The sequence below is a fragment of the Colletotrichum aenigma genome (genome assembly GCF_013390185.1).
Source record: "Colletotrichum aenigma strain Cg56 chromosome Unknown KSG_Cg56_contig08, whole genome shotgun sequence".
Classification (NCBI taxonomy): domain Eukaryota; kingdom Fungi; phylum Ascomycota; class Sordariomycetes; order Glomerellales; family Glomerellaceae; genus Colletotrichum; species Colletotrichum aenigma.
In genome coordinates this window covers 111,862-138,142 of record NW_023500914.1, presented here as the reverse complement: position 1 = coordinate 138,142, position 26,281 = coordinate 111,862, and the positions used below count along the sequence as shown (strand labels likewise).

At 54.9% G+C, this 26,281-nt stretch overlaps 6 protein-coding genes across 6 annotated transcripts; 2 read left to right on the top strand and 4 right to left on the bottom strand.

Moving 5' to 3' along the window:
- Positions 1-4,796: 4,796 nt before the first annotated feature.
- wis1 (Protein kinase wis1) lies at positions 4,797-6,847 on the top strand (the record flags this gene model as incomplete). Its single annotated transcript, XM_037326833.1, has 2 exons — positions 4,797-6,395; positions 6,443-6,847. The coding sequence occupies 2 exons, from the start codon at positions 4,797-4,799 to the stop codon at positions 6,845-6,847; spliced, it is 2,004 nt and encodes a 667-aa protein (XP_037173798.1).
- A 1,317-nt stretch (positions 6,848-8,164) lies between these two features.
- SUR7 lies at positions 8,165-9,054 on the bottom strand (the record flags this gene model as incomplete). The annotated part of the gene is made up of 3 exons (XM_037326832.1): positions 8,165-8,414; positions 8,474-8,957; positions 9,045-9,054. The coding sequence occupies 3 exons, from the start codon at positions 9,052-9,054 to the stop codon at positions 8,165-8,167; spliced, it is 744 nt and encodes a 247-aa protein (XP_037173892.1).
- Positions 9,055-15,576: 6,522 nt separating this feature from the next.
- On the bottom strand, positions 15,577-16,013 carry CGCA056_v011585 (uncharacterized protein; the record flags this gene model as incomplete). The annotated part of the gene is made up of 2 exons (XM_037326831.1): positions 15,577-15,666; positions 15,723-16,013. The coding sequence occupies 2 exons, from the start codon at positions 16,011-16,013 to the stop codon at positions 15,577-15,579; spliced, it is 381 nt and encodes a 126-aa protein (XP_037173992.1).
- Positions 16,014-17,130: 1,117 nt separating this feature from the next.
- On the top strand, positions 17,131-18,141 carry CGCA056_v011584 (putative octanoyltransferase; the record flags this gene model as incomplete). The annotated part of the gene is made up of 1 exon (XM_037326830.1): positions 17,131-18,141. One exon carries the CDS (start codon positions 17,131-17,133, stop codon positions 18,139-18,141), a length of 1,011 nt encoding a protein of 336 aa, XP_037173891.1.
- Positions 18,142-19,802: 1,661 nt separating this feature from the next.
- On the bottom strand, positions 19,803-21,627 carry Otub1 (Ubiquitin thioesterase OTUB1; the record flags this gene model as incomplete). Its single annotated transcript, XM_037326829.1, has 4 exons — positions 19,803-21,019; positions 21,159-21,222; positions 21,315-21,401; positions 21,556-21,627. 4 exons carry the CDS (start codon positions 21,625-21,627, stop codon positions 19,803-19,805), a joined length of 1,440 nt encoding a protein of 479 aa, XP_037173890.1.
- Positions 21,628-25,550: 3,923 nt separating this feature from the next.
- Positions 25,551-26,075, bottom strand: CGCA056_v011582 (uncharacterized protein; the record flags this gene model as incomplete). The annotated part of the gene is made up of 2 exons (XM_037326828.1): positions 25,551-25,799; positions 25,998-26,075. 2 exons carry the CDS (start codon positions 26,073-26,075, stop codon positions 25,551-25,553), a joined length of 327 nt encoding a protein of 108 aa, XP_037173889.1.
- Between the last annotated feature and the right edge of the window lie 206 nt (positions 26,076-26,281).

Genomic DNA, 26,281 nt, shown 5'->3' with positions numbered 1-26,281 from the left:
GAGGAACAGCACAGGAAGAATGGGCCCAAAGTTTGGCTGGCGAAGGGGCAAGACTTTTTTCATGTTTCGAGGTTCCATTGACTTTTTTGCAAAGGGCAGGGTTCTTGCCTGTCTAGGCAGGGCACTCTCCCCGATGACGTGCAACTGTAACCCTTTGTTTTGACAGCATCCGGGGAGCCGCGGGTGGCTGTGAAGCAACTCCCGTGGAGCTGGAGCACCGGAGTGAGGCGCAACAGCAAGGGACCTGTGTTTAATGGGCATTGGGCAGTGTGAGGCTGAGCAAGACATCAGGGACCCTTATTTTCGCGAATGTTTGAAACTTTTGGTTTGCATGTGCGTTATGGCTATCACGACAATCATGGGCTTTCAGAGGTCGAGGAGGTGGGAATGGTGTTGTCGGACGTGGGGCCGTCGTGATGGGAGATTCGGATCGAAGATCAGGAGCTCTGCCACTCCGGTTGAGCCGTTTCGCAAGCTTTGGGAGGGCAAAGGGGGGTCGACCCGCTGGAGAGAAACATGCAGCAAGTAGCTCTGGGGTCTTGCCTGAGGTTCAGCAGGCGATCTTTGTTGCTGTAAATAAAATACCACACGAAGGTTGACGTTAGAAGCTGCAAGAAACCTGACCGGATGGATGCGAGCGACTACGGATCAGATGCCGGTTGGTAGCCAGACGTTGCAATGATGTCAGGCGGAAGAGATCGTCCGGTGTTCTGATAAGATAATGGACCGTTGGATTGGATTATGTAAGGTTGATGTCGTCTTTTTCTGGGGATCTTGATTGAGCTGAAGGCGAGGCGGTGGGAAGATTAGCATGAAGCACCAGGCATATCCGTTCCGTCGAGGGGAGAAATGCAAAAATGTGCGATGCATAGCAATGATGCAAAATCAATCTGCCTTCCCTTGTGATAGCATCGTCCCATATGTTGAGGTCTAGTCACTTGGGGGCTAGCGGCCCCGAGAGAGCATCATGGTCCCTTCCCCCAATGGAGCGAACGTGGAGGAATAACGTCAGTGGGGTTCACTTTTTCCAACAGTCTGGTGGGCGCTTTGGACACCTGTCGGTTCGTCGTCGTTGTCAACCGGCCGGCCTGTCCCATGGATCCCATGGCGCCATACCATGAAGCGAGCTTTCGCGGGAAATTTGTTTCTCGGGTCAAGCCACAATTTTTTTCCGTCCTTCGTCTCCAACCCGCCGACTGTCAACAACGTCATCGGTGCTGGTCCAGCGAATTGCGAGACGGATTGACGCAGCGGAGGGACAGGGGTTGGGGGTTGGAGTTGGGGGCTGGAAGGGGGGCCACGCTAAGTACTTTCGACGGTAAAGCTCCAACTTGGGGGAGAGGATCCATCAAGCCTGGAGCTTTCCTCTGCGTAGTCTAGTGTTGCTGTCTCGAGCTCCCGATGGCCCGATTACTGGTCGAGGGAGGACGAGTTGCCATGCGCAGGCCCGTTCTTTGGGGCCTTTGGCGCGGTAGTTTGGCGGGCTTGGACACATTGACGATGGGCACCAAACGGGGATGCTTCTACTTCCATCTCGTCCATGCTCGAATCTAGCCGTCCGTCGACCTCGTCCTCGTTTCCCCTCGTCCTCGGTTCGGCTTATTCCAGTGTCCAACAGCCAATCGTTTCTGCTGCCTTCATCAGGTAAGCCTCCTCCGGTAGTGAAGAGAAGAATTTGTAAGTGCCTGGTGGGGTTGAGCAGCACGCAGCCGTACCCAACTATGTGTGTGTGTGTGTGTGTGTGTTAGACAAAGGCGAGACATGCCCGCCCCAAGGTCCGGATAGCTGTTGCTTGTTTTCTGCCCCTTATGGGAATAGTGGCGTCTCCCGGCGGCCAGGTTACATCACCAGCCGAATCGGAGGGCCGTAGTCTGACGGTTGCTATTTCCAGCAACATTTATTGAGGAAACGCTGTACAGATGCAGAGTACTACCAAGTATTGGCTGTCGTCTGTGCTAGGGGTGGAGGAGGATGAGGGCTTCATTGGGGCATGCACGTTGAGATGTGAGATGTGGCGCGTGGAAAATCTTGCCAACGTCCCTGCCGTGGTCCCTTCCAGCAGCCTGCCGGTACGCAATATCCCCAGGGGCCTGCGCGTCCCGGCGGATGAGATTGGTGCGACGGAGGGAGGACCCGTGGACGTGGAAGGCCTGTCAAGGACGTGAAAGCAAGGTATGGTCCATGGACAGGGCCCTTGTTGTGGCTGCTCCAGACTCCAGTGCTGTCAACATGCGCGAGACTTGACTGACTGGTGATATGCGGATGATTGAAGGGGAAAGCAGGAGTGGGCTCCGAAATGTCGCAGTACGACACAAACATCCACCGTCCTGGAATGGGCGCTGGGTGAACTTGGACAGGCTGGGCGGTGATGCAGGTGGCGGTGCACCGGATGGTCGAAGGGCGGGAGTTGCATATGCAAGTTGTCCAGGGTTTGGGATGGCAATATGTAGCAGAGTCTGGGACAGTTGGAGCTCGTCAAGCTTCATTTGGAGAATGTGTTTGCTTCTTTTTCGCCCAAGCTCAACCCCGGGACCTTACTACGGTACTTCGTGTCTGTGAGCATGAATGCAAAATCGAAAGATGTTGCCAGCCCTACTTACTATTGAAAAGAGGATAGCACTGGAAGGGAAGACGGCGTAATAATTGGGTAGACCTGACAGAGCCGGCTGGGTTCCCACCAAGAAAGAATGGCATGGAACTGTTTCTTCTCGATACCTGAAGCAGCCGAGTGACATGAGAGGAGCTCTTTGATAGAAAGACGACGTGGGTGTACCTTGGTGCATGTACTCCGCTGCCAATAAATTGTGGCAGCGGCACCCGCTAAACGGCCTGGGCACATGTACCGATACTCCGGACGCAGAACGTCAGGTAAGTCGAGGCGGGCTGTCGGTGTCATTGAATTATTATGATATCTGCATCGCCTTGCGTCTCGTTTCCATCTTTGCCAGAGCAAACCTGATCAGGCGCAGGGTACACCTCTCGTGTTTCTCCCTCTTCAGCATCAACATCCCCATCATCATCTATTTTTGCTGTATCCCACAATTCAAGGGTCTTCCAGGGACACGTTATCTTCCCTGGCCTTTACGGACACCATATATGAACGGCTAGTTCGCCCCCAACGACCATCCCGATCCCGTCTGAACTGCTACTGCCCACACGACCACCCGCAACCACAACCACAACCTTTGGCCCAGTCTCTGCGCACAGAACTGGTTGAGCTTGGTTACCGACACCGATCCGAACCTACTACCATACCTACCGAGCATCCTGTCCTGTCCACACCTAGGTACTCCATTGGAGCCGGACGGCCTAGCATCTAGATCTAGTTGGTGAGCCGCATCCTCTCTTCAGCTTTGCCGGGGTTTTTGTCGAGATATCACATTGTCATTACTCGAGCCTCTCTCTTTCCCATGCCCTGTGCCTTACCTCCTCTACCCAACTCCATATCCCATTGCCCAATGGTTCGATTCATGCCCAACCCCCTACCTATTGGAGACGCTTCCTTCCTGCCTCGAAGTTTATTTGGGGTCCTCAAAGCCCCAGCGGCAAGCAGTTCCCATGTATGGGTCTTTCCTGGGAGGGAAGGGACTTTCAGTCTCTTCCTGTGTCGCTCCTTCCCATTCTCCATCTGCGCACCTCCCATCACCCAGCAAGCAGCATGAGGTAAGGCAGGTACTGCGGGGTATCTCTTGCGGTGTTTGACTCTCATCGGCAAGCATCAGCCAATGGCTGGGCCCTGCGGCACCCTGGCACTTTCTTAAGTTGCTGGCGGTACTTGGAGGTACCTTACCTTACTTGCAGGTTAGAGGAAAGTGCGGCAGCAGGGGAGGTACCTACCTACTGTACCGACCTCACTGCTCAGTACGGATCCAATACCTGCCCGGCGGCTGCCATTTGTGACGTTTGCACCAAAATTGCATTGCGAATTCGAACCCATTTCGCTCGTCTAAGTTCTGTTCCCCGCCATTGTCTCTTTTCAGGCTCTGCTTCCTTTGCCTACCTAGTAGAGGGAAATCATCATAACCTGACTGTCGGCCTCTTCTCTGTGGTCTGTCTCTGGTCTACCTCTGCCTCTGCATCCGACTCTCACCTTTTTTTTTTCTTTTTTTTTTTCCCCCCACCTTGCTTGCACCTTGAACCCCCGTCCGTCGCCCTACTCTCTCTTCCCACTCCGTCTCTCGTTCTTTTTAGGTGCGCCCATTCCACATTCAGCATCCTCCCGTTTGCTTTTCTTCATTTTTACCTCTCGTTGCTTTCCATATTTCTTCGGTCGTCCGGATTTTTTGCTTACAAAAGAAACACAGTCATCGAACTGACCAAAAAAGTCAACGAGACCCCCCAACAAATTGCTCGGCCTGGCCGGTCTAGCCCGTCGGCGCATTCTCAGTCCCATCGCAATTCGACCCGACTTAGAGTTTGCCCTTGCCACCGCCCCGGTCGCAACCCCGACCCGAGTGCGCAGCAGGCCACACTATCCAAACCGCCGCGTCTAGAACCCCGCGGCAGCTCGCTACTACCCCCAACTTTTCGATCTCTTGCCACCGCTCACTGCTGAGCGATCGGTTGACACCATACCAATTCGCGACCCTCGCGGCCGACATCACGATACTACGAACACCTATCTACCGCCCGGCTGACTCTCTCCTGCGAACGATTCCAGTGTTCATCCGTCACATGCTGCCTGCGCCGTAGGACCACCCCGACGACTTCAACCATCCCCCCCTCTCTTTTCCCCCACGTTGTCTGCCCGCCATCGTGACCCTCGTCACCGCCTCGAGGATAGCCTCTATTTCGTCATGGCAGACATCAACACCCCCGACTCCTTCCCGGCCACTCCTGATGGCTTGGTCGATCGAGATGGCCTCAGCAGTCCCGCATCGCCCGGTTCTGCCGACTCCTCCGAGGCCAGCACCCCGCTCGAGGCACCCTCTGATAGCATGTCCGACATCCCCAAACGCGTCCCCTCGCTGCGAACCGTCTCCGACCCCCAGAACATGACGCCCTCGTCGACACCGCTCGGTATGCTGAGCCACGCACGCCGACCCCCGCCGACCGCCTCAGTCATGACAGGAAGCATGGGCAGCGGTGCTATGAACGACATCATGGCAAAGGCGCGCGCTCTGCACGCTCAGCGAATGGGCAAGCCCGCCAGCACGAATCCTCCTCCCAACTCAATGTCGGGTAGCCCCGCTTCTCCCGTGCCTCGGCAGGGCTCGCCCGGTCTTTCCATGTCTGGAGGCGTCCCCGGTGGTTTGAAGTTGCCCGGCGGTTTGCCCGGCGGCCTGCCCGGTGGTATGGTGCGACCTTCACCTGCAGGCATGCCTCGCTCCGCGCCCGTTATCAAGACGAAGCCATCGCTTGCCGACAGGCGGCGTCCCCAAATGAAGCTGTCAGACATGGGAGGAGGCCCCTCGCCAGCATCACCGACGCCGAAGCTGTCAGACATGCAAGGTTCCAATGGAGGTGCCACGAATGGAACGCAGGGATCAAAAATGGACGATTTCAAAAAGTACATTGACTCGGAAAAAGGCTGGATCACGTTCGATGGCGCCGCAACCATTACCAAGACCGGTGTGAATTTTGCCAACGGCACAGCCTTCACGATCTCATTAGACGAGGTAGAGGTTATGGACGAACTTGGCAAGGGAAACTACGGCACTGTCTACAAGGTCAGGCATACGAAGCCACGAGCGCCCCGATTTGGAACCGGCCTGAGTGGATTCAAGCATGCCAATCTGAGTACATCGCACTCAGATCCCTCGCCCGTGCGGGGCGATGACTCGGCAGTGACATCTCTGTCGGTGTCAGAGGGAGCGACTGGGAGAGTCATGGCCATGAAGGAAATTAGGTTAGAACTTGAAGAGGCCAAGTTCACGACGATCCTCAAGGAGCTTGTCATCTTGCACGAATGCATTTCGCCGTACATCATCGACTTTTACGGCGCATTCTTCCAGGAAGGTGCCGTCTACATGTGTATAGAGTATATGGATGGAGGTTCCATCGACAAGCTGTATACCGGCGGCATCCCCGAGGGCGTCTTGCGCAAGATCACGTATTCGACGGTCATGGGTCTGAAGTCTTTGAAGGATGAGCACAACATCATTCACCGCGACGTCAAGCCCACGAATATCTTGGCCAACACCAGGGGCCAAGTCAAGATTTGCGATTTCGGCGTTAGTGGAAACCTTGTTGCCAGTATTGCCAAGACGAACATCGGCTGCCAGAGCTACATGGCCCCTGAGCGGATATCAGGAGGAGGAATGGCTGCTGGCGCGGACGGCACATACAGTGTACAGAGTGACATTTGGAGTCTGGGCTTGACTATCATTGAGTGCGCCATGGGACGGTACCCCTACCCGCCGGAGGTATCGTCAACCATCTTCAGTCAACTAAGCGTGAGTTTTCCACATCCCCTTTACAGATTTAGACTGACCGTTTTCAGGCCATCGTTGAGGGTGAGCCCCCAGGCCTCCCCGAAGAGGGATACTCTAGTACTGCGCACGATTTCGTCAAGAAGTGCCTGAACAAGGTGCCGAAGGAACGTCCGACATATGCCATGTTACTCCAACATCCTTGGATGCTGCCCTTGTCCAAGATTGAGACGATCACCGAAGAGGCCGAAGAGGGTGAAGAAGCAGAGGCTGTTGCGGACGCGGTAGGCAAGATTTCGCTGTCGTCTGGTACCGAGGATGAAGAGGTCGCGGAGTGGGTGAAGTCGGTGCTTGATCGTAAGAGAAAAGGACTCGACCACAGTGCCGCGTCACGCCCCGCCCTTCACGCCGCCCCGCTGGATAGTGTCAGCCCGACCGCGAGCCCTGCGGTGGGCTCGGAGAACAGGTTGGAATAGACGACGATGTCGTTGTAAGAAAAGCCTGAGGAGAAAATAGCCCAAGCGGTTGGTGGGGAGGCTGATGATTTCCACAAAATTCCCATGCTGACCGAGCCGGCCTCTGTTGGCCTTTTTTTCCTTTTCTTCCTATTCACCAACCCCCTACGGAACCATTTTTTTTTCTTTCTCGTTTTCATACCCTCAATCCAAGTATTCTACGTTTGCATCATCAGCATATATCACTGGTTGGCAAGGAGTGTCTGCTTTGTTTGACGAGAAATCTCTTTTGCCCTCGCGTTTCCTCCTCTTTTTCGAACGGCAAAACACTTACAGCACTCTGGTCGCCCAGTATACGACATGGACGGCGTTCTTCCAGACATGGTCTGCATTTACTTTTGATTTTTGCTCTTTCCGCCCCGAAAGTCGACGCTTATGATGGGAGAATGGGTCTGTATGTGGCGGGGCGGTCTTCTCGTTATCACTGGAAAGGGATGGGAGGAAGTTTCATGACGTTTATACACGACAAGAAGAATAGTAAGATGAGAAAGACAAAAAGACCACGGTATCTGAAATGATGAGACATGTGCGTTTGTACGTGCTGTGAATGGGAGATTTGGTGGAGTGTATATGTATCCATGACGAATTCGCAAAACCGATTATGTGAGCGAAGAATCTGGTGTTGGTGTGGCGGCAATGGAGCTGATTCTTGTAACACACAGTCATGAGGATTTCCGTATGTACCATATGGACAAGGAACATGAGTATTTTGACAATAATTCAAGACAGGAATAAGGAACTCGCCGGCCTCACATTTTCAACGTATCAGATTCATCAAGTTCTAGTACTCACATTCGACAGTTACCATCATTGCGTATCGATACGTACGTCAAGCGGATGATTAAACGGATCAAAATTATTCATCAAAGTTACGAACATAGGTTGCAATTCTTCAAGATGGTGGTATTGCCAGGTCAGCATTGAATGATACCATTACTTGTATTAAACTGAGCATTGACTATCCGCGGACAGCCTCGCTCAGTCAGGGCATGCCTATGCGCCAAGCCAAAATACGTAGGTGGGTGGATGCGTTACTTTCAACGCCGCCGGGAATGCCAAAAAAAAAGAAGAAACAGTCGTAAGTACATCATGCGCTCTGGATATCAACAGTCCTGCAAACTTCCCTTGCCCGCCATACCAAACTCCAGTGCCAAGGGAACGATCCATCTCGGTTCGTCCGTGTGTGTTTTTCGTTTTTGTGTATTGCATTGTGTAAGGGTTTAATGTCTTGTAAGTGGTGTCCTGCTTCCCGTGGAAGATGGCGATGCAGCGAATGATTTAGCTGTAGTCCTCCTTGACACGGTGGCCGGAGTTGACGTCGAAGGATCTGCGGCTGCGCACGCTGCGCTTGCGGCTGAATCTGCTAGGTCCCTTGTGGCCCTTGTCGCCGCGGATGCCGATAAAGAAGAGAAAAGTCGCAATGAACAGAGCCGCCCAGGCGCCCCAGCTGAAGCCGAAAGCGTAGGTGCCAATTTCGGCATCGCGGCCTGCGCCTCGGAATGCGTTACGGGCCTTAACGAAGGTGGCACTGCAGAAAGAAAGTTAGCGTGATGCTTGCTTCAAGATCCGAGCAGGGGAGAAACGTACGTCATGAGAGAGACGGCGATGCTGAGGAAGAATAAGGCGGCGGCTGATACCATGAAGGCCAACGCGGATCCGAGTCTACCGCAGCAAGCGAGGAAGCTGCCGAACCAGGCGATGACGGTAAAGAACAGGGCGATGAGGTAGGTGACCCAGCCGAAGCGCCACAGGTAAAAAAATTCGGTGGATGTGGTATCGCCACCGTGGCCGCCCTCGAGGGCGGAGGGTACGTTGGCCGCGTTTTGGTTCCAGGCCCAGCCGAAGGCCGGGGCGGGCCAGGGACCCCAACAGCCGGTGTTCTGGTCGTTGCAGTAGTAGAAGTAGGTCCATCTCGTCACATCGCGGGCGCCGGTAATGCCTGCCGTGTTGGCTTCGAGGAAGTAGGTTTTGTTCAAGGGTGCGGTGTTTTTGACGCCAGAAAGAATGACGAACATCAAAAGAACAATCGACCCCGACAGGAAGATGATGGAGGCTAGGCCAAGGCCGGCTTCTAGAACGGGTGTTAGTCGTTGGATTGCGAGGTATTGCGGGGGGGGGGGGGGGGGGGGGGGGGGAAGACAAGGGAGGAAGGACTCACGTTTTGCCATTGCTGCGGCTGTTTGATATGATCTCTGTTGAGGATGTAGATGCTCTACGATGGCTGGGGGAGGACTGTTTTCGAGGGTGGTGGTCTGGGATTTGTACTCAGCGGATGTTTTGCCTGACGGGAGCTAGGCGATGTTGCGCAATGGAGTGGATCTTGGGGAGGACGGGGGAGGGGGTAGGGGAGCCGGCATACACGAGTAATTCACGGATTTGCCTTGGCCTGGAGGGGAGGGTACTCACCGGATTCGCAGAGAATGTTTCAGTTCGGATGGGGGGAGCTAGGACAGCTCTGTGTCTCTTGTTGCTGCGTGTGTTTCTAAGTGATTGCGACCCTCGTTCTCGGCCGAAGATGCTGTTGATCCCAGAGTGTGAATGGGTAGGGATGATCGGGTGGTATTGTATTCGAGCCGGATGTTGCTGCTTCTAGGTGTTTCAGCTGGATGAAGTAATGGGACCAGACCGAGATGTTGGAGGATAGGAGAGAAAAAAGAGAGAAGAAGAGGATTGGATGACGGGCGAGTAATCAGATGATGCAAAGCCAGCCCAGGTTACGTGTGCCGGGATGCGAAGCCAAACTAGCGGGGAGAAAGGAACCCCCTGCTGGTTTTGTTTCTCTGCTCTTTCCCACTGCTTCACCTCGGTCTAGCCTTACTGCCTAGGTCTCTGCTAGTGCAGAGTACTTCGTACTATGGTAGGTAGGTGGAGGTAGGTACCTTCCAGGTTACCTTAGCTTGCAGCTTGAGGTGGGCAGCTTCGGTGCTGGGATGCACCCAACGCGACTGGCGGTTTCCCACCGGCGGACAGCGCATCGTGGACCCGACCATGACCATGACGACACCACCGAGCCACTGCCGGGCCCACACTGTGGGCAATGCCCTGCTGGACGGGGCATGGCACAGTCAGCTTTCAGGCGCAAACAGTGCAGCCTCCACCGCACCACAGAGTCCAGCGTGGAGTCGGGTCCCTGCTGGGCAACGACAGCACCACCGTCGCTGCCACACCAATGGCTGCTGCCAGCGCAGGGACCACACTACCATCCATACTCAAGCGGGTCCAGCCATCTTCCCTGCCCCGACGTCATCCTCTGATCAAAGCGGACCAACACTGTTTTTTTGCTCTCTTCTCCTTGCCTGGGTCCTTGTCGTCCGCCTTCTTCCCCCCTCCAACGGGCCAACCACATCTGGCGCCTCGGAGAAGTGCGTTTGAAGCTGGCCTTAGGTTCACGTTGGATGTTTCCGGCGTGAGCACTACCTTTGAGCTAAAACCGAGTCGTTCGCGACAAGGCTCTGGACATGGCACCATGGGTCATCGAAATAAGGTCGTCGTCCATGACAATTGGGATGGCCGGGACTGACTAGGTTTTGCTGGCGTTCGGATGGACGTCTCGTCTGTTCCCGCTGCTGAGCTCCCGCCTCTTTCAACCTCATCATCCTGCTTCTTCCTCCAGCTCAGGCAGGTGCTCGAGCTTCCGTCTGCCAAAGCGGACGGTTGGCGGTGAACGGATAATCCCATCAACCACCCCATCCCTGGGACGAAACATCCCCTGCCAGAAGGCTAATCACCTGCACCAGACGCAGGGTCTCGCAGCAGAAAAATATGCACGTCGGCACAGAACATCTTGCTTTCTGCCCTTCTCTTCCAAGGCCAACCGCAGCACTCGCAGCACCCCTGGTCGTTTTGTTGGTGGGATCTTCTCCAGGACCCTTCCACTAGAGCCTGATCTGCGGTGTTCGCGCTGCCAACTACCGCAATCTGCGCTTCCTGACCAAAAACGGCCTCCCGAGATTGCGCCGTCCCCTCGGTTTATTGCGCGGCTTTGAGGTGTACCAGCGTGGCTCAGATGCGGTGTGGTGAGAACACAAAATTTCTCACCTGTCGCTGTCAGCTCGCACATGGAGGCTGAGCTGCCTGTACTCGCGTCGCCCCGTCCGTCGTCCCGGCCGGCCGGGTGACACGAACCTGACTTTCACTTTGCATCCTGATAGATGCGCTGCTACCTCGGTCGCGGGCATCGCGGGTATTGGTGGTTCGAGGAGACATTGACGCAGCTTTGAGCTGGAGGTATGAAAGAGTAGTGACAAATAAGACACATCACCCCTGGACTTGTGCCCTTCCGGGCGAGCGCCAGATCGACCGGCAAGACCGGACTACCCACATAGCGCCGTGCCGGCGTCGGCTCAGCGCACTATGGAAGTCTGCAATGACACATGATCTACTGTTCGAGTCTGTGCATGTCATCATGATGGATGGTTTGGAGATGGCGCATTCTTGGCCCGTTGTGAGACATTGTGTTGACAGCGAATCCACGGGCGTCATTGACAGTCTTGTGTGTCGTGATGATGACTGGCTGAGTCAAGCGCTGTGCTGCTGGAAGCACACTAAGGTCTGTTTCGACGGCAGCAGCCACGAAACACGACTCTTTTTGTTTGGTGCCACGGTGTGCTTCCGAGTTGGCATCTTTGAACTCCAGACGGCCGGAGCCGAGTGCCGGGCGCCGGCCGGGTCATCCTGGTCCGGTCCGGCATGGGAAACCCGTTCGTCCTCGGATGCCTGATGGCTTACGGGCCGAACGGGACCCTTTTTTCGTCTCTTCCTCAAATCCCCATCAGTCTTTGAAATCATGGCATCCGACGTGCATGATGATATCAAGGTCAATCGGTAAGGCTACGAATCGTTGTACTAGATGAAAGAGATAAATACAGTATCTTATGCTTCCTAGAAGCTGTCAAATTGTCCGCCACCCTCCTCAGCACCGTTATCACCTTCTTCTTCTTCAACATTCCCCTTCTTGGGACCGCCTTTGCCATCGCGTTGCGGTTTATCGGCGTCACCATCACCGGCGTCGCCGGCGTCGCCCCCAAGCGCTGTGTCGATGATGAACGTGATCAACCCTGCGATCCCTATTCCGATTTTTGTAAGGTTCATGAAGCTCGGCAGTCTCCTTAGAGGCGTTTGATCCGCCCCTGAATGCCATTCTTCATTGAACACACGCCGGTGTTTCTGCTTTCCCTTAGACCAGAAAGCGATGATAGCAGTTCGGCATTCGAAACCGAGTTCAACTTCAGCCTTCGCGCCGAACCCCAAGCAAGCCCTTAGACGACTATAATCTGGTCGAACCTTCTCCCAAGTACATATCAACATTTGGAAACACATACCTCCCACTCAATCGGGGCAGGCCAGCCCGTAGTAAGGCAGCCGACTTTTGTTATGCCGTTCGCATCCCCGTCGGTATCACATCGAACCAGCCACAGAGCTGTGCTAGCTTTATTGCCCGACTTGAACCTGATTGTCTGCTTCTTCTTAAACTTCTTGAGCTGACCATCTTGCCTTTTTCCAAGAGTTTCTGCTTCGCTTCCACTTGCGTACCTGACTTGCAGACAACGACGCCATATGAACAAGGGCCCTGTACACCCAGATATCGTCTCTTTTGTACGATTCGAGTGCGCCGTGAACTAGTCCTTTGCTGACGCCAAGTTCTGGCTCTCGCAAAAAGGTGATCTCTCCGATATTCTTGGCCTTGCTGACTTTCTCTTCGAATCAATTTTGTACCAAAGCTTTATTGGTTATCCCCCCTGTGGGCACCAATCGGTCCACGATTTCTACAGCATGGTTCTTCAAGTGTGCTTCGATCTGATCCCAGAGCTCTTGTATTCCTTTCTGAATTCATTCTTGAGAGCTCCGTATATCTCAAACCTCAGAGTTACGACTTGAGCTGCGGAGCTTCTGAGGGAGAGTGGGTAACGTTCCTCCAGATCTGCCGGCGAATCCTTATCGACGCCATGCTTAGTAGCAACATAGCCGTGTCGCCTGAGGATCGTCGACGTCTGTTCGTGGGCCACACGCTTTTGTTCGGCCAAAGTCATTCTTTTGAAGGCAGGGCTACCTTCAAGTAAAGTGTGCTTGACTTGATCGCGGAGCCTTATCGCAACCCTGGCGTCGATATTAACCGAGCCATAGTCTTGTCCAGAAGCCTTGATCTCTCCTTTAAGCGTCACTTTCTTCCCGTCATCCTTGTCGACATGGTACATGTTCACGTCAGTGGTACCTCCACCAATGTCGGCGATGATAACAACCTTCCCTGGAGCTGGTCTCGAACCTTCAGTGGCGAACGAAGTCATCGAGGCTTAGGCCTCGTTCATGTACGAGGCATTGACCCGATGGCCCTCCTCACTGCCGAAGCTCGATGAATTGACAATATTGCTGAATCTTTCGATCGCGGCGGGGCCCCATGTCGTTGGATAGCTGAAGAGGAACCAGGCGTTCATCGACCGCCATTCAGTCCCATTCGGCAGTCTGCTCGACAACCTCTTCTTGATTTACGCATAAAGATCCGCCAAATACTGTGTGAGACACTCTTTGGTTTTATGAAAGCTCATAGTGTCCTCATCGGATTCAAACTCTTCGTCCACGATCTTGTCTGGATCAGCAGGACCGTCCAGATTGTCTTCATCTTGTCGATTACCGCCATTCGCATCGTCGCCAGCAGAGTCATCACCCCTGCCTATGGGCTTCTTGAAGAGTGAGTACAATAGATGTCGTGGTGAGTTGCCGTATCTACGAGTTGAGAAACCCCAAATCGCTTCCCTGTCCGTGCCTTCAAGCACAACAAGGGAGGGCACTTTTCCAGCTTGATTTTCCAAACCTATATGGCCGAGTCAATTGAACTTTCGCTAGATGTGAAGTAGATTGGAAAGAAAGCTACTCATCTGGCCATGTTTTTAAGCTCTCCACTTTGTCCTCAGACGGCAGTGCCTAGACAACCCCAATTCCTAGCTAACTCATCCATCTTCTTCTACATAAACCATAGCTTTTGGGAAACATGTTGTGAGGTGCGTCTTTTCTTTTGGTTCTTCTTACAAAGGTTTAAAGTGGAGGCTTACCAGTCAGACCAAAGTCAATGCCAACGATCAAGTCCGGGTTTTCGGGCCTTTCCTTGGCAGGCGACATGTTGGGGGAAGCGGAGCTATTTGGAATTGATGGGCATAACAGTGGCAACAGTTTGTCCAGACGTTCCGATTCCTCGATTTAAGTACTTATTCAAAGAGCGGGCGTAGCAGTGATCGGCTGGAGTGGTTCGCTTCCCTTTCTACGCGTGTATAGATCACCAACGCTTATGCATCGGTGAGCCATGATTGAGCTTTGCTTAAAATCTTCTCGCCACTTCCAGAGCAGCTGAGAGTATATTATTGGTCGCGTCAAGACCTGTTCGATTCCGATCACGTGTAGCCTGCATGACGGCTGAGTTTCTTCCATCTGTTGCCTGATCAAGCCACTACACCCACCTTGTAGAAGGCATCCATTTCCTGATAATCTAAGATGATCGATTTCATCCTAAAGTTTGGCGTCAACTGGGTGACTCGGACTTTGACCATTGCCCAGTGTGCGAAACGTGATACGGAGACTGGTAAGAGTTCCAGCATCAAGCCGCCTTTCCCAGCCGTGATACTGTGTACAGATAGAATTTCACCTGAGAGAAGCCGGTTGCATGGAGAGATTTAGACCATTGGATTACCGAACCGGCGAGACTTGGTCAGCCGTCAGCCATCCGTCTTGGGTCACAGCCTGGTGTGTTACACCACACACATAAGCGTGCCGGCCAAAATTCCTTTCAGCCAGTACAGCCTGCAGGATGCCACCATATTTCTATGATTTATTACAAATGGTCATGGAAACAAGAGAAGTTGAGGCTTCCCACAGATCTTCACTCAGCCTCTGAGGAAGCCGCGAGGCAACCCGCAGGTGGCGCGACTAATCATGACGGGATCGCCTATCGAAGCACTTTGGAGACACTCTAGACTTTTGGGAAGTCTTGGCTTCCAACCCAGTCACATTCGCCTTCGAGAAAAGGTGGCTGAGTTAAAAACAAACGTGATTTGAATAGTCACCTTGGGATTAAGTACAAGACAATAAAATGTTGATATGGCAGCCATAGACGCCCATCAATATGGTCTCTAGACTGTACATTGCACTACAGGCTGTATGTGGTTTCCGAGGCTCGTACACCTCCAGCTAAAGAACCCCCAATATTGTAACCCCGGGTTAAGCATGATGTAAACAAAGTCATACAGTACAACATTCCTTTTATTGAAGGTCTTTCCACTTGTGAAGGTGATCGTGAGCCGCAGCCTGCCGTAGGACACCGTCTTGACCTGTGCCGTGCCTCAGACCAACATGATTGCAATTCTGAACTGTTATTCAAAATGGCATTCATTTTTTGGCCAAGATCACGGTACGTTTCAAAACGGGGCAGCCGAAGCCAATCGAGACGGGGATTGTGAGGCATGTCATGAGCCCTATGCAATTGATCTGGCCTCCGTTGCGCCAGGGCTTGCTTTCTCAGCAAACACTTTTGATTACCTAGCCTGGTGGAGCAACGCCGGGCCATAAATGTTCTGATCGTGTGGAGGCCGTGAAGTTTTGTAATTAGAGAGTCAAAGACTCTATTCTACTTGGACAATATCATACAGACAACTCATTTTGAAGCAGATCACCGGCCTCCGGTGACTTTTCGACACTCAGTAATCTCAGCAAGTCAGCTTGAAATTTTGCAGCGTAGAAAGGAAGTGCACGTCACACTTCTCGTCAGGTGACAGTGTGTAGGTTTGCCAGTTGTTCTAGCAGAAGGGTCAGCATTGCCGGAGAGAGGAGATGGCAAAAGCACACGACTAACCTGCTGTGTGTTGGGATTCCAGAATTGGACAGCAAAGTTGATGTCGTAGTTCATATTATTCTTGAAAGTGTAGAACCTCCAATCGGGAAATTTGGTGTCGTCCTCAACTCGTGAAATCGTAAGAGAGTTGAGCGGGCCATTGACGGAGGAGCCGACGTTCCTGGGTGCGTCGTACGACATGCATTTCAAGGGGTTGCCTCCGACGCCTCCGCCAACATTGGTGCATCCTGCCTCGACTAATCCACTCAAAAACGGCAGCGTGGCCAGAAGAAAAAGGCCGTTGAATTGCATGGTTGAAAACAAAGTGATGCCTGCAACGTGGTCTTGTGCGATGGACAGACAAAAGGTGTAATTCAAGTGACAAGCTTCCCCTAAGAAAGCCAGGCCAACTTACTTTTATACTTTGTGTAAGGTCCCCCTATTTTGTGATAGACAGCCAGATGGAACCCTCGTTCGCCTCGCAACTATTCGTATTGTCCCCGAGTCAAGGCCATTCGGGTGTTGAAAGGCCGTTGAGACCAACCCACAAGTAGAGTGTTGTGATATTGCACTTTCAACTGAATGGATGTTAGTGCGAACTCTATTACTTGGACCAAGCACCTCACGAAACCGACACAGTGGTTTTATGTTAAGACTCGAAGAGCGTGTTCTTCTAGCTAGAGGATGATCTCTGTCTGATTTTTGAGTAGATCAAACTATTTTATTCTACCTGAATGATGACTATGCTCCGTCACTTGCAACTGTGATCATTTGCTGTTGCGCACTCCATCTAGATATTGACAAAAAAACGGCTGTGCGGCTGTCTCAAACTGGTGCATGACTCTGACTATATTAACTGCAATTTGCGCAAGAGTTACTGATCGCCAGTTCCGATGGAGTGCTCCGGTGGGACATTAGCCATCATCATCCCCATTTTGCAACACATCGTACTCCTCGGATACAAGGTAAAGTCAAGAATGTTCGAGCCGAGACCGAAGTTCACCGCGGTCTGGAGTACGTGAAGATTTCCGTATTGCCTGGGGTAGAAACCAATTCATCTCTCTATAGTTCCATATCAACGTTGAGAGTCTTTGGACAGATTCGCCCCTTGTCTGATAGTTTGCTTCACGCAATCCTACGTCAAGTCAACCCACTTCCGCCCTGCTTCCTCTCAGGGCCTGGAGGAATGTCACTCGAGCCCGAAGGATTCAAATCCCTGCGGCTCTCATGGCCCGTGCATCTAGTTTGCAACGCCTATCGATAAGATGCCGCCGTCAGTGCCCACATCGCTCGCCGCCTCAACCCCCCGGCTCGTTCCGCGAAACTCTCTGTTCAAGCTTTCGGACGAGAATTCCAAACCTCACCTGCTCAGCCTTACGTCCTCCCATCCAACGCTCGCCCAATCAGCACCAGCACGTACAGCAAGCCAATGGGACCACCGCGAACCGCCCTTCGCCGTGTCTGCGCTTCCACGACGCGAACCCTCTCCCACCGAAGACGAAGCCGTACGCAGACGCAGACGCAGACACGATGGAGCTCCTCGCAGCCCGTCTCGAAGCTCGTCTTCCCGGATGACGACGGCGGGGAGCCGAGCGCCGTGCGCCACATCCACGTGACCTCCTCCTCCCCCCGCGACGCCGCCGGATTCCCATCGTACACAGCCGCTTCAGATTTCCAAGCCTCCCTGCGCCAGGCCTTTCTCGACTGGAAATCCGCCCCGACGCCCCGCGCCCCGTCGCCCCTCGTCGTATCCTTCACCCCGACACCAACCTACACGCTCGGCAAACGGCAAAAGTCGCTGCGCGAAGACCAGCTGTCCCGCCTCACCCGGCCGCTCTCCGTAACCCTCGAAGACGGCATGATACGAGACTTCGCCCCCGCGGTCATCGAAACGGACCGCGGCGGCCTGACGACCTACCACGGCCCCGGCCAAGTCGTCCTCTGGCCCATCCTCGACCTGCGGAGCCCGTACTACCCCCACCAGACGGTCCGCTCGTACGCGCGCCTGCTCGAAGAAACCACCCAAGCGATCCTCGCCTCCTCCTCTCCTTCAGGGCCTGGCATCCCCACATACCTCTCCGAAGAAGACCCGGGCGTCTGGACCGAAGGCGCCAGGGCGCACGGCCAGGAGCGCAAGATCGCGGCCATGGGCGTCCACCTCCGCCGGCACATCACCGGCCTAGGCACGGCGCTCAACGTCGACGTCGTCGTGGACGGCGACGAGCGCGCCAACCCCTGGGCGAGGTTCGTGCCGTGCGGGCTGGAGGGCAAGACGGCCACGAGCGTGCAGGCCGAGGTCGGGCCGAGATGGGACGCGTGGGCGGCTGCTGGCGACGCGAGGGCGCGCAGGGAGTGGTATGCGAGGCGGTGGGTGGAGGAGTTTGCGAGGCGGTTGGGGGCCGCGGCCGTCGACGGGACGGTGTATCAACTACTTGCCTGATCCCCCACCCCTGACCAGCTTTTTTCTCTCATTGGCTCTACCTTACCTCTGCGAACAAGCAAAGCCCACGTTGGCAGGTTCGCAGACGGCATTGGCCCTGGCAATTGCGTTACTGTCGTGGAATATGCGGTGCTCATCACGGCAGTCGAGGTGAAGGGGGGGAGCCGGGATGCGAAAGATGGTCTGGGCCGCTCCGTTGGAAGCACCGCAGCGGAGCTGCCCAGGTCTGGCACGCCACACCTCTCTGCCGTGTCGTGTGCCTGTCCCCTTCACCTCTCTTATCAGTGATCCACGGCGGCTCTCGGTTCGGACCGGGACTTTTGCGTGTTGTTTCTTCTCTTTGGAGGCTTGTTTCCGGAGCCGAGAGCGAAGGGAGGGACTTCAGGTCGGCATTTCCGCGTTTTTGGAATGGAACTTCCGGCCGGAAAAGGATTTGCCGGTGAGCCATGTGCAAAAAGTCCCCGTTTCAATGATACCCATTTCTTGTTTTCTGGTTTTTGGCCACCGCCCACGGAGAGAGAGACTGGAAATTTTGCCGAGCAAGACGTCGGAATTCCTTCCGGCTCTGCTGTCCCTGAATGACAACGATCGAAATGCAACCTTGGCTGCTCCCGACGATCATAGGCGGTACCGAGATCCTTGGCTGCTGTTACATCACGCAGAATGGCATGTCATGATATAAGATATATATTATATCCACATCCACATATACGGATATATCAGTCTCTCGAATCAAGCTACGTTGGGGATAAGCCGTGCTAGGCTGCGGTTAATGCTCAAGCATTCTTGCATGAGATCGGCGGGCGTGCAGAAGCACACCGGTTCGTGGGTTGGCCCCGATGGCCTGTTCTCATAGGCGCGGAGCAAAACTCCTAGGGACGGTGGTTGATTGGTCTTCTCTTCCCGAGGAGATGGCATTCGCGCCGAGACCCCGAGATGCGCCGCCGGCGGGCAACGCAGACGGGATCAACACTGGGTTGCCGCAGTGGCGGCTGTCGGTTCTTGGTTTTGGTTCTTGGACTTGATGCGACAAGGAGGCAGAAGGAGTGTAGGTCACCATGGTGTACAGTTGTCAGGATGCAGAAACTTTGGAGTGAGAACCAAATCCAACGCATCCGCCACTGTAGACCTTGGGCTTTGTTTCATCAAACTTGGTCGTGGAACACCAGGACAGTACGTCACCAGCGTTCACATAAAATCGTTGCTAGATTATTAAGAAAGCAGGGAAATGCAACCACAACCAGCCCAATTAGAAACAACGCCGATGCTATGATGAGTATCAACCTGAAGATTGAACCGTCCCGCCAAAGCCGTGAAGATGAACCCCTCTTCATAAGTCATGATTCCATTCCCCGTAGAGAAAGTAAAACGATTAAAGCCACAGTAAACCAGTGAGCCGAGTTTTAAGCCTCCTACAATGCAGAAATGCCTGGCCAATCGCCAGACCACCAAAATGACTGTTCTTAAACCTCTTGATTTCGCGTTCGAAAACGGCCTGCCTCATCACAGAGTCCATTCGTCAAGCCTCGCGTTCGCATTTGAGAACGCCGGGTGTTGCGACAGAGGCTCGTCTCCACCTCTGCGTCCCTGAACAGGAGGCTTATCCAAGACCCGGCCTCATGCGTCACGATATGATGGTGCCGTTATCCCATCGTGACAGTTCAGTGCTCCGACTTGATCCGTCCCTTCTTCTTGGCAGGAGGCAGTCTCTCGTGTGCCTCATCATCGGGAGTCCACTCCTCTGGATGGAAATGGGGATTTTGATAGTGGGCCTTGTTGAAATGGCTATTCTTGAACATGGCCGTGGTGAAGCTGGGTTCTGGGAAACTGGGCTGAGAAGACAACATAGACGGCTGAGCGGAGCTGGAACCGCTGAGATGCCAGCACTGGTGGCTAAACCTCAGCTGATAGTCCACGGGCTGTGATGACTTGCCGGATGTGGAGGCTGACTGTTGAGGCTGCGGCGTGGATTGAGGCTGAGGACGAGGGGTGGGCACGGGCTGCTGCTGTTGCGGAATGTGATCGGAGTAGGGGGTGGTCATCCATGGGGACTGCGGCGTAGCATCGTAAGCATCCGGCATTGGCGAGGTAGACGTTGGCGAGCCCAGCGATGACAGGCCCGAGGACAGGCCGGATGGCGGGCCGCCAAAGCCGGGCAACATTGCCAAGGGGCTGTAGTCCATATTGGCAAAGGTGTGCAGAGAGGGAGCGACGGGCATGATTTCTTGTCGGTGAGAAAAGGAGGTCGCGCGGTTGACCTGCAAGTTCAAGGGCGCAGGGTTCGGGGGAGACTTGTACAGAATGTCGTAGTGGTCGGGTCGGTATAGGAGGTAGATGATTGGGCCCAGGTTGGCGGGATCCTGGCCCATGGTCTCACTGGGCATGCGGTAGCTGTTGACCTGACTCCCGGCACTCCGATCAAGGTAAGCAATCTCGAGGACCATGTTGACAGGCTTGAGGAGGACCTGGACGAGCAGCTGGAGGCCGAGATGCTCAATCTCTCTGTTGGGACGCTCGAGTTCGGCACAGTAGCCGGCGATACCCGTCTCGCCAGGAATGAAGGGGGCGTAATCGTCGGGGTTGCCCTTCAGCCAGGAGCTGGCCAGAAGTCGCAGGTGATAGATGATGGCATTGGAGGCGTCCTGGTCGTTGAAACGCTGGAGGACGATCTGCTGGGCCAATTGCGGGTTCGTAACGCTGTTTGCCAGGTCTCTCAGCAGAGCAATGGTCTCGTCCACCATGTCCTCGAAGAGCATTCGATCGTAGCCGCCGATGTTGAGAAGGTACTGGTTCAAGCTCGTGATGCGGGCGATTTCGCCAAGGATCTGATCCTGGTCGCCATTGTTGGCGAGATGCTCAAAGTAGGAGAACCCGACGGCTGTGGGAGAGGCAGTCAGTCAGCTATCGTGGCGTGCTTCGGAGGGGTCGTATCACGGAAGCTGGTGCGAGGACTCTAGTTGGGAATGCGGGGTAGGTTGGTGGTGCACGGGACGGTTCGAGGGCGAAGGGTGACTTACCTCGCCAGCCGCAGTTTCCGTCGCCTTGGATGGGTCGGTAGTGAGAATACGTCTGAGGAAGAGCCTAGAGTGGGCGGCAACGAGGGCCGAGGTTAGACAATGTCCAGCGTGTTTGGTTCTCGGAAGGGGAGCTGGACGGGTAGGGTCGAGACTCACGATGGTCTTTGCGACGTAGACATCGTCGGCCTTTGCGTACTCGTCGGTGATGGCGTCGCTGGTGATCTTGTCGCCGACTAATGGGCCCTATCGGCGGGGAGGGGAAGTGGTTAGCGCAGATCCAGAGCAGAGGTAAGCTGGGCTGAGGTGAGGTGATGTGAGGTGAGGTGAGCTCGAGCTTCGTTTGCGACAGACAGACAATGAACAACAGATGAGAGATGGATGGGAGCTTAGAGCTTACCTGGAGCTGTGGCTGGTAATCCCGGGCGGCGGCTTCCTGGGCGGCGAGGTCGGAAGGGTCGCCGGGCTCCATGGTGGACGGACGAGTGCTCGTGGAGTTTGCGGTGCTTGCGGAAGCGGTGGTGTTTGTGTTTGAGGAAGAAGAGATGTTGGAGTTGTAAAAGGAAGAGGCCGGGTCGCAGCTGGACGAGGGAGCTCCAGGGAGGTGGTGCTGGAGGTGCTGTTGGTGGTGGTGGTGGTGGTGGTGCTGGAGGTGGGAATGGGAATTGGGGTTGGAGTGGCTGTAGGAGGAGTGGGAGTGGGAGTGAGAGTGGGAATGGGCGTGTGAGAGGGAATGGGAGCGGGAAGACGGCGTGGTGGAGGCAGAGGCAGAGGCCGAGCCAGAAGACGCGCCAGGGCTATGGTGGAAAGCTGCAGCAGGGTGAGGAGGAGGATGGTGATGATTGTGGCCGCCGCCGTAGCTGGCGGGGGATGAACAATACAAGCTGCCTCCAGCAGGGGAAGCTGCTGCTGCTGTTACCGCCGTGGCTCCAGCTGGTCCAGGTCGGGGTCGAGGTCCGGGTTGTTGCTGCTGCTGATGTTGCTGCTGCTGATGTTGCTGCTGCGGCACAGACACCTGGACTCCAGTGACAGCGACCGGCGCGGCTGCACTAACCGCGGCGACAGCTGCACCAACGACGACGCCAGCACCCGCACCCGCACCAGCACCCGCGCCCGCTGCGGTTGCAGCACCTGCTGCAGCTGCAGGTTCCATTTGGTGCCGTCCCTGCTGTTGTTCCATCTGGAGTTCCACCCCGCCCACGCCCAGAGATAGCGAATTCGACCGCTGATCCATTCCACCACCCATCGTCTGCTGCTGCTGGTGGTGCATCCGCTGCTGGTGATGGCGATAATGATGTCCATGTCCCTGTCCCTGATCCGGTACAGGCCCCGGGCTGCCGTGGTTCAGTGCGTGCCCGCTGTGGGCCAGGGGGTTGCCCATGCTGTGGCCTTCGGGACCAGCGGACGCCAGGCCCATCCCAATGCAGCTCGCACCCGACGGTGAGCCCACTCCCAGCGGGGTCGGTGAGTGGAAGCTGTACACTGACATCTCTCCTCCCATCCCGTCTCCTCCTCCTCCTAATACTCCTCCTCTTGCAATTCCAACGCCTCCTCCCATTGCTCCAGCTCCTCCTCCCGTTACACCCATGCCACCCATGCCACCCATGCCATATCCCCCTGCATCCTGAGAAGTGTGAAGCTGCTGCTGCCCTCGTGGTGCATGTGCCGAGTGGATGCTGTGAAACTGCGCCGGTTGTGCGTGAAATCCCGACGCAAAAGGCGTGGGCTGAGGCTGGAACATGGCCTCTCTGATGCTGTCGTCCTGCTGCCGCCTTTGGCCCTGCTTTGCTCTCTTCTCTTCCTTGTCTTGACTTCTGAGACTAGCCTCCTGTCTCCTGTCCTGCCAGTGCTTGTTGTGCCTCGTAGTCTGAGTCGAGGGAATCCTGGCCCTAATGCGACCGCTTGTTCCTGCTGGCTGACAACACGCCCTGATGTGCAGTCTCCGATCCTCGATTGGAGGAATAGGGGAGGGTGATGGGCGAGAGAGAGAGAACACACAGAAAGGAGTAAGCAGCCCGTGGGGAAAAAACAAGAGGCAGAGGGAAAAAAGAAAAAAGAAAAGAAGAGATGATGAATGGGTCGATGAGAGTGCGGGTGAAGGAGGGGGGAAACGGCCTGGAACAGTCGGGGAGTCGGACGATGCGATGCGTGAGGTGAGGTGAGCTGCGATCCAATCCAGTGCAATAACAGGATGGATGCCAGCAATAATACTACACCAAGAGACAACAAATGAACGCCTGTCCTCACCAACTGAACCAGGAGAAAAAAAAAAAAAAAAAAAAAAAAAAAAAAAAAAAAAAAGGACTGGTATCAATAACCCAGCACAAGGTACGGTACAGGAGCCAACGCCCACAGGAACAAGTATCGCGCCGTCGAGCAGGTAACTCGTCCGTACCTCAGCTAACGTGCGACGCAACGAATGAAACAAGAGCGAGCACACAGGGGGTGGAGGGTTGGAGGGGCAGAGAGGAGGGATATTGCAGAATTCGATGGTCCGCCCCAAAAAAGGAACAATAAATGTGACGAGTGGTTTTCCGGGGTGCGTCTGCCCGTCCCTTCCTCCTGCGTCTCTGCGTCTCTGCGTCGACCTCGAGCCCGGCGATTTGTTCGATCGACTCCGGGGTTTGGCGACCGAGTCTGCGAAGAAGGGTGGTGGTTGATGGTCGTGGTGGTGGCCTCGCCTCGGGGGCCAGGCTGGGCTGTAATAATACCTTGCAAATAGTTGGTGTTGGATGATGATGATGGTGGTGGTGGTGGTGGTGCTATTGCTGCTGTTGGATGATGCTGTTGCCGGTGTTGGTGGTGCTGCTGGTGACGCTTCTCTTCTGTCTGTGTCTGTCTTTTCGCTTCTGACCTACGGGACTAAGATAGTCTCCTCCTGATATGGTCTCGTCGCCTGAGTGAGATTATTGATTCGCCCTTTGCAGTAGCTCCTTCGCCGTCTGTTCGCCCGTCTGGTGCTTTGGACACACAGATCAAGACGTGAGGAGGGTGTGCACAGCAGCTGGATCTGGGAATGGCGCTGATGCTTGGTGCCAGACGAGCCGAGCTGAGCGGTGGGTGGTTGACGAATGGCGGCCAATGTGGACAGGACTGGTCGATGTGATGTGATGCGAGTGTGCAGTACCGTGCCGCAGCTAGGGATCGGAGGGTAAGGTACAGCAACGGAGGTAGGGCAGAAGAGGCCCGGTATCACGGTTCGAGCTTGGGAGAGGCTGGCTGGCTGACTGACTGACTGACTGACTGACTGGATAGATAATCAATAAGACAGACCACCCTCAATCCACCAAATAAGGTTAGATGGAGACCCAGGTTCAGTCTTCTCACAACTGAAAAAGGTGTGAGGATGGAGGTCTTCGAAGATGAGTAGAGGAAGAGAAGAAGAAGAGGGAGGGAAAGAAAGGACAGGAAGCAAACTGGTCCAGGAAACACAAGGGCATTTGAGGGCCAGTCAAGTCCCGTCGATGCACACAGGCCAGGAGACGGGAGACGGGATACGGGAGACGACACAAGCAAGGCGCACAAGAGCGAGCGAGGACGACGCGGATGTTGTTCTAGGGTTACGATGGTTGCACCGGCACGGGCACTGGGAAGCTACCTGGCTAGCATGACACGACCCCGGAGCGGCATCATCAGTACCACATCAAGGATCTCCAGCAGGGAGCCTCGGGTTCGGGGATGTGATGTGGACAGAGGCGGAGGAGGAGGAGTAGGAGGATATGGACATGGAGCAATATCACAACGGCGTCAGGATGATGATGACGGAGAGCGATGCCGGCAACCAGGATGGTAGGCATGCACAAAGTAGGGGTATCCGTACCTCACGAACCCGCCCTCTGGATACCTCACTCCCATCAGATACCTTACCTATCCAGCAAGCCTACTAGTATGTAAGGTGCAGACAATCACCACACATGCCAGCCGTGTCCGCAGTGTCCGCGGTGTGTCCTATCGTAGCTACTCGTACGCATTTACGTATTGAGAGAGAATGATGTGCGGACGGCAAGGCACGTACATGTCATGTAAGACAAGGCATGGTGAGGCAGGGCATGGGGGGGGGGGGGGGGGGGGAGAAAGAAGGAAAATAAACGGGCAGCGGCCGTTTCAATTCCATTGTGTGAGTGCCACCAGGCTGGACGGGGGTGGCATGCCGCCAGATGGTTGGCTGGCACTGCTGGTACAGACTCACTGGCTGCATCGCATCGTCCGCATGGCATGGCACGATAGCGTCGATGGTTATGATTATGATGAGGTGGGTGCCGATGGCGGGAGACTACCTATCGAGAGACCAACGGCAATAGTGGCGCCCACCAGCAGCCCGCGCCCGTCGGCCGGGTTTCTGAGGCGAGTCCACGAGTCCAGTGAGTTATGAATAAATGAGCAGCGAGATAATCATCAAGACGAGCGATGCCCGTCCTGTCTCCGTCGTGTGTCCTCATCCCCGTCCCCATCCCCATCGACCCCCGATACGTGCCGTCTTCCCCCTCCGAGAGACAAAGAGAAACAGCCGCGGACTCTACTCTGTGTCTGTGTAGGATCGAGAGAGCGGCAGAGACAGAAAGAGAGAGACTGCCAACCCCCGGTCCCGTGTCGGGTCTGGCCTTCTCGCCTGGCGAGGTCTGGGCTGGTCCGCACCAGGTCTTGCTGCATCCCGTGCACTGCGTCTTCTCAGGCAGGCAAGGTACGGATTGGCTGCGTCGCAAGCAGGGAAACCAGAGGACGGGGTTGACGGGGTCGCGGTTGGCAAGGAGGTTGATCGAGAGAGAGAGAGAGCGGCGTAGCACGGTGATATCGTGACATTACTTCCTAAGTTCCTCTCTCATATGCCCTCGCATCACTAACCTCTATGTGTAGTAATCCGCCTGTGCCCACGAGGGATTCACGGGAAGAGGGGGGGGGACTTTTATTGGATCGATCCATGGCTGCGTCTGGCCCGGGCACCCGGCCAAGTGAAGTCTTGCTATTTCCTCGCCGACTTGCTATTTCTTCACAGAAAGGGCAATGCTTGTCTCCTCTCCTGCGTCTGCACCTTCACAGATACATACTCGGATACCTAGGAAAGGTAGGTACGGATAGGCGTGGCTGGTTGGTAGGATGTCCATGTCCAACGCTGCTGGCTTGTTTCT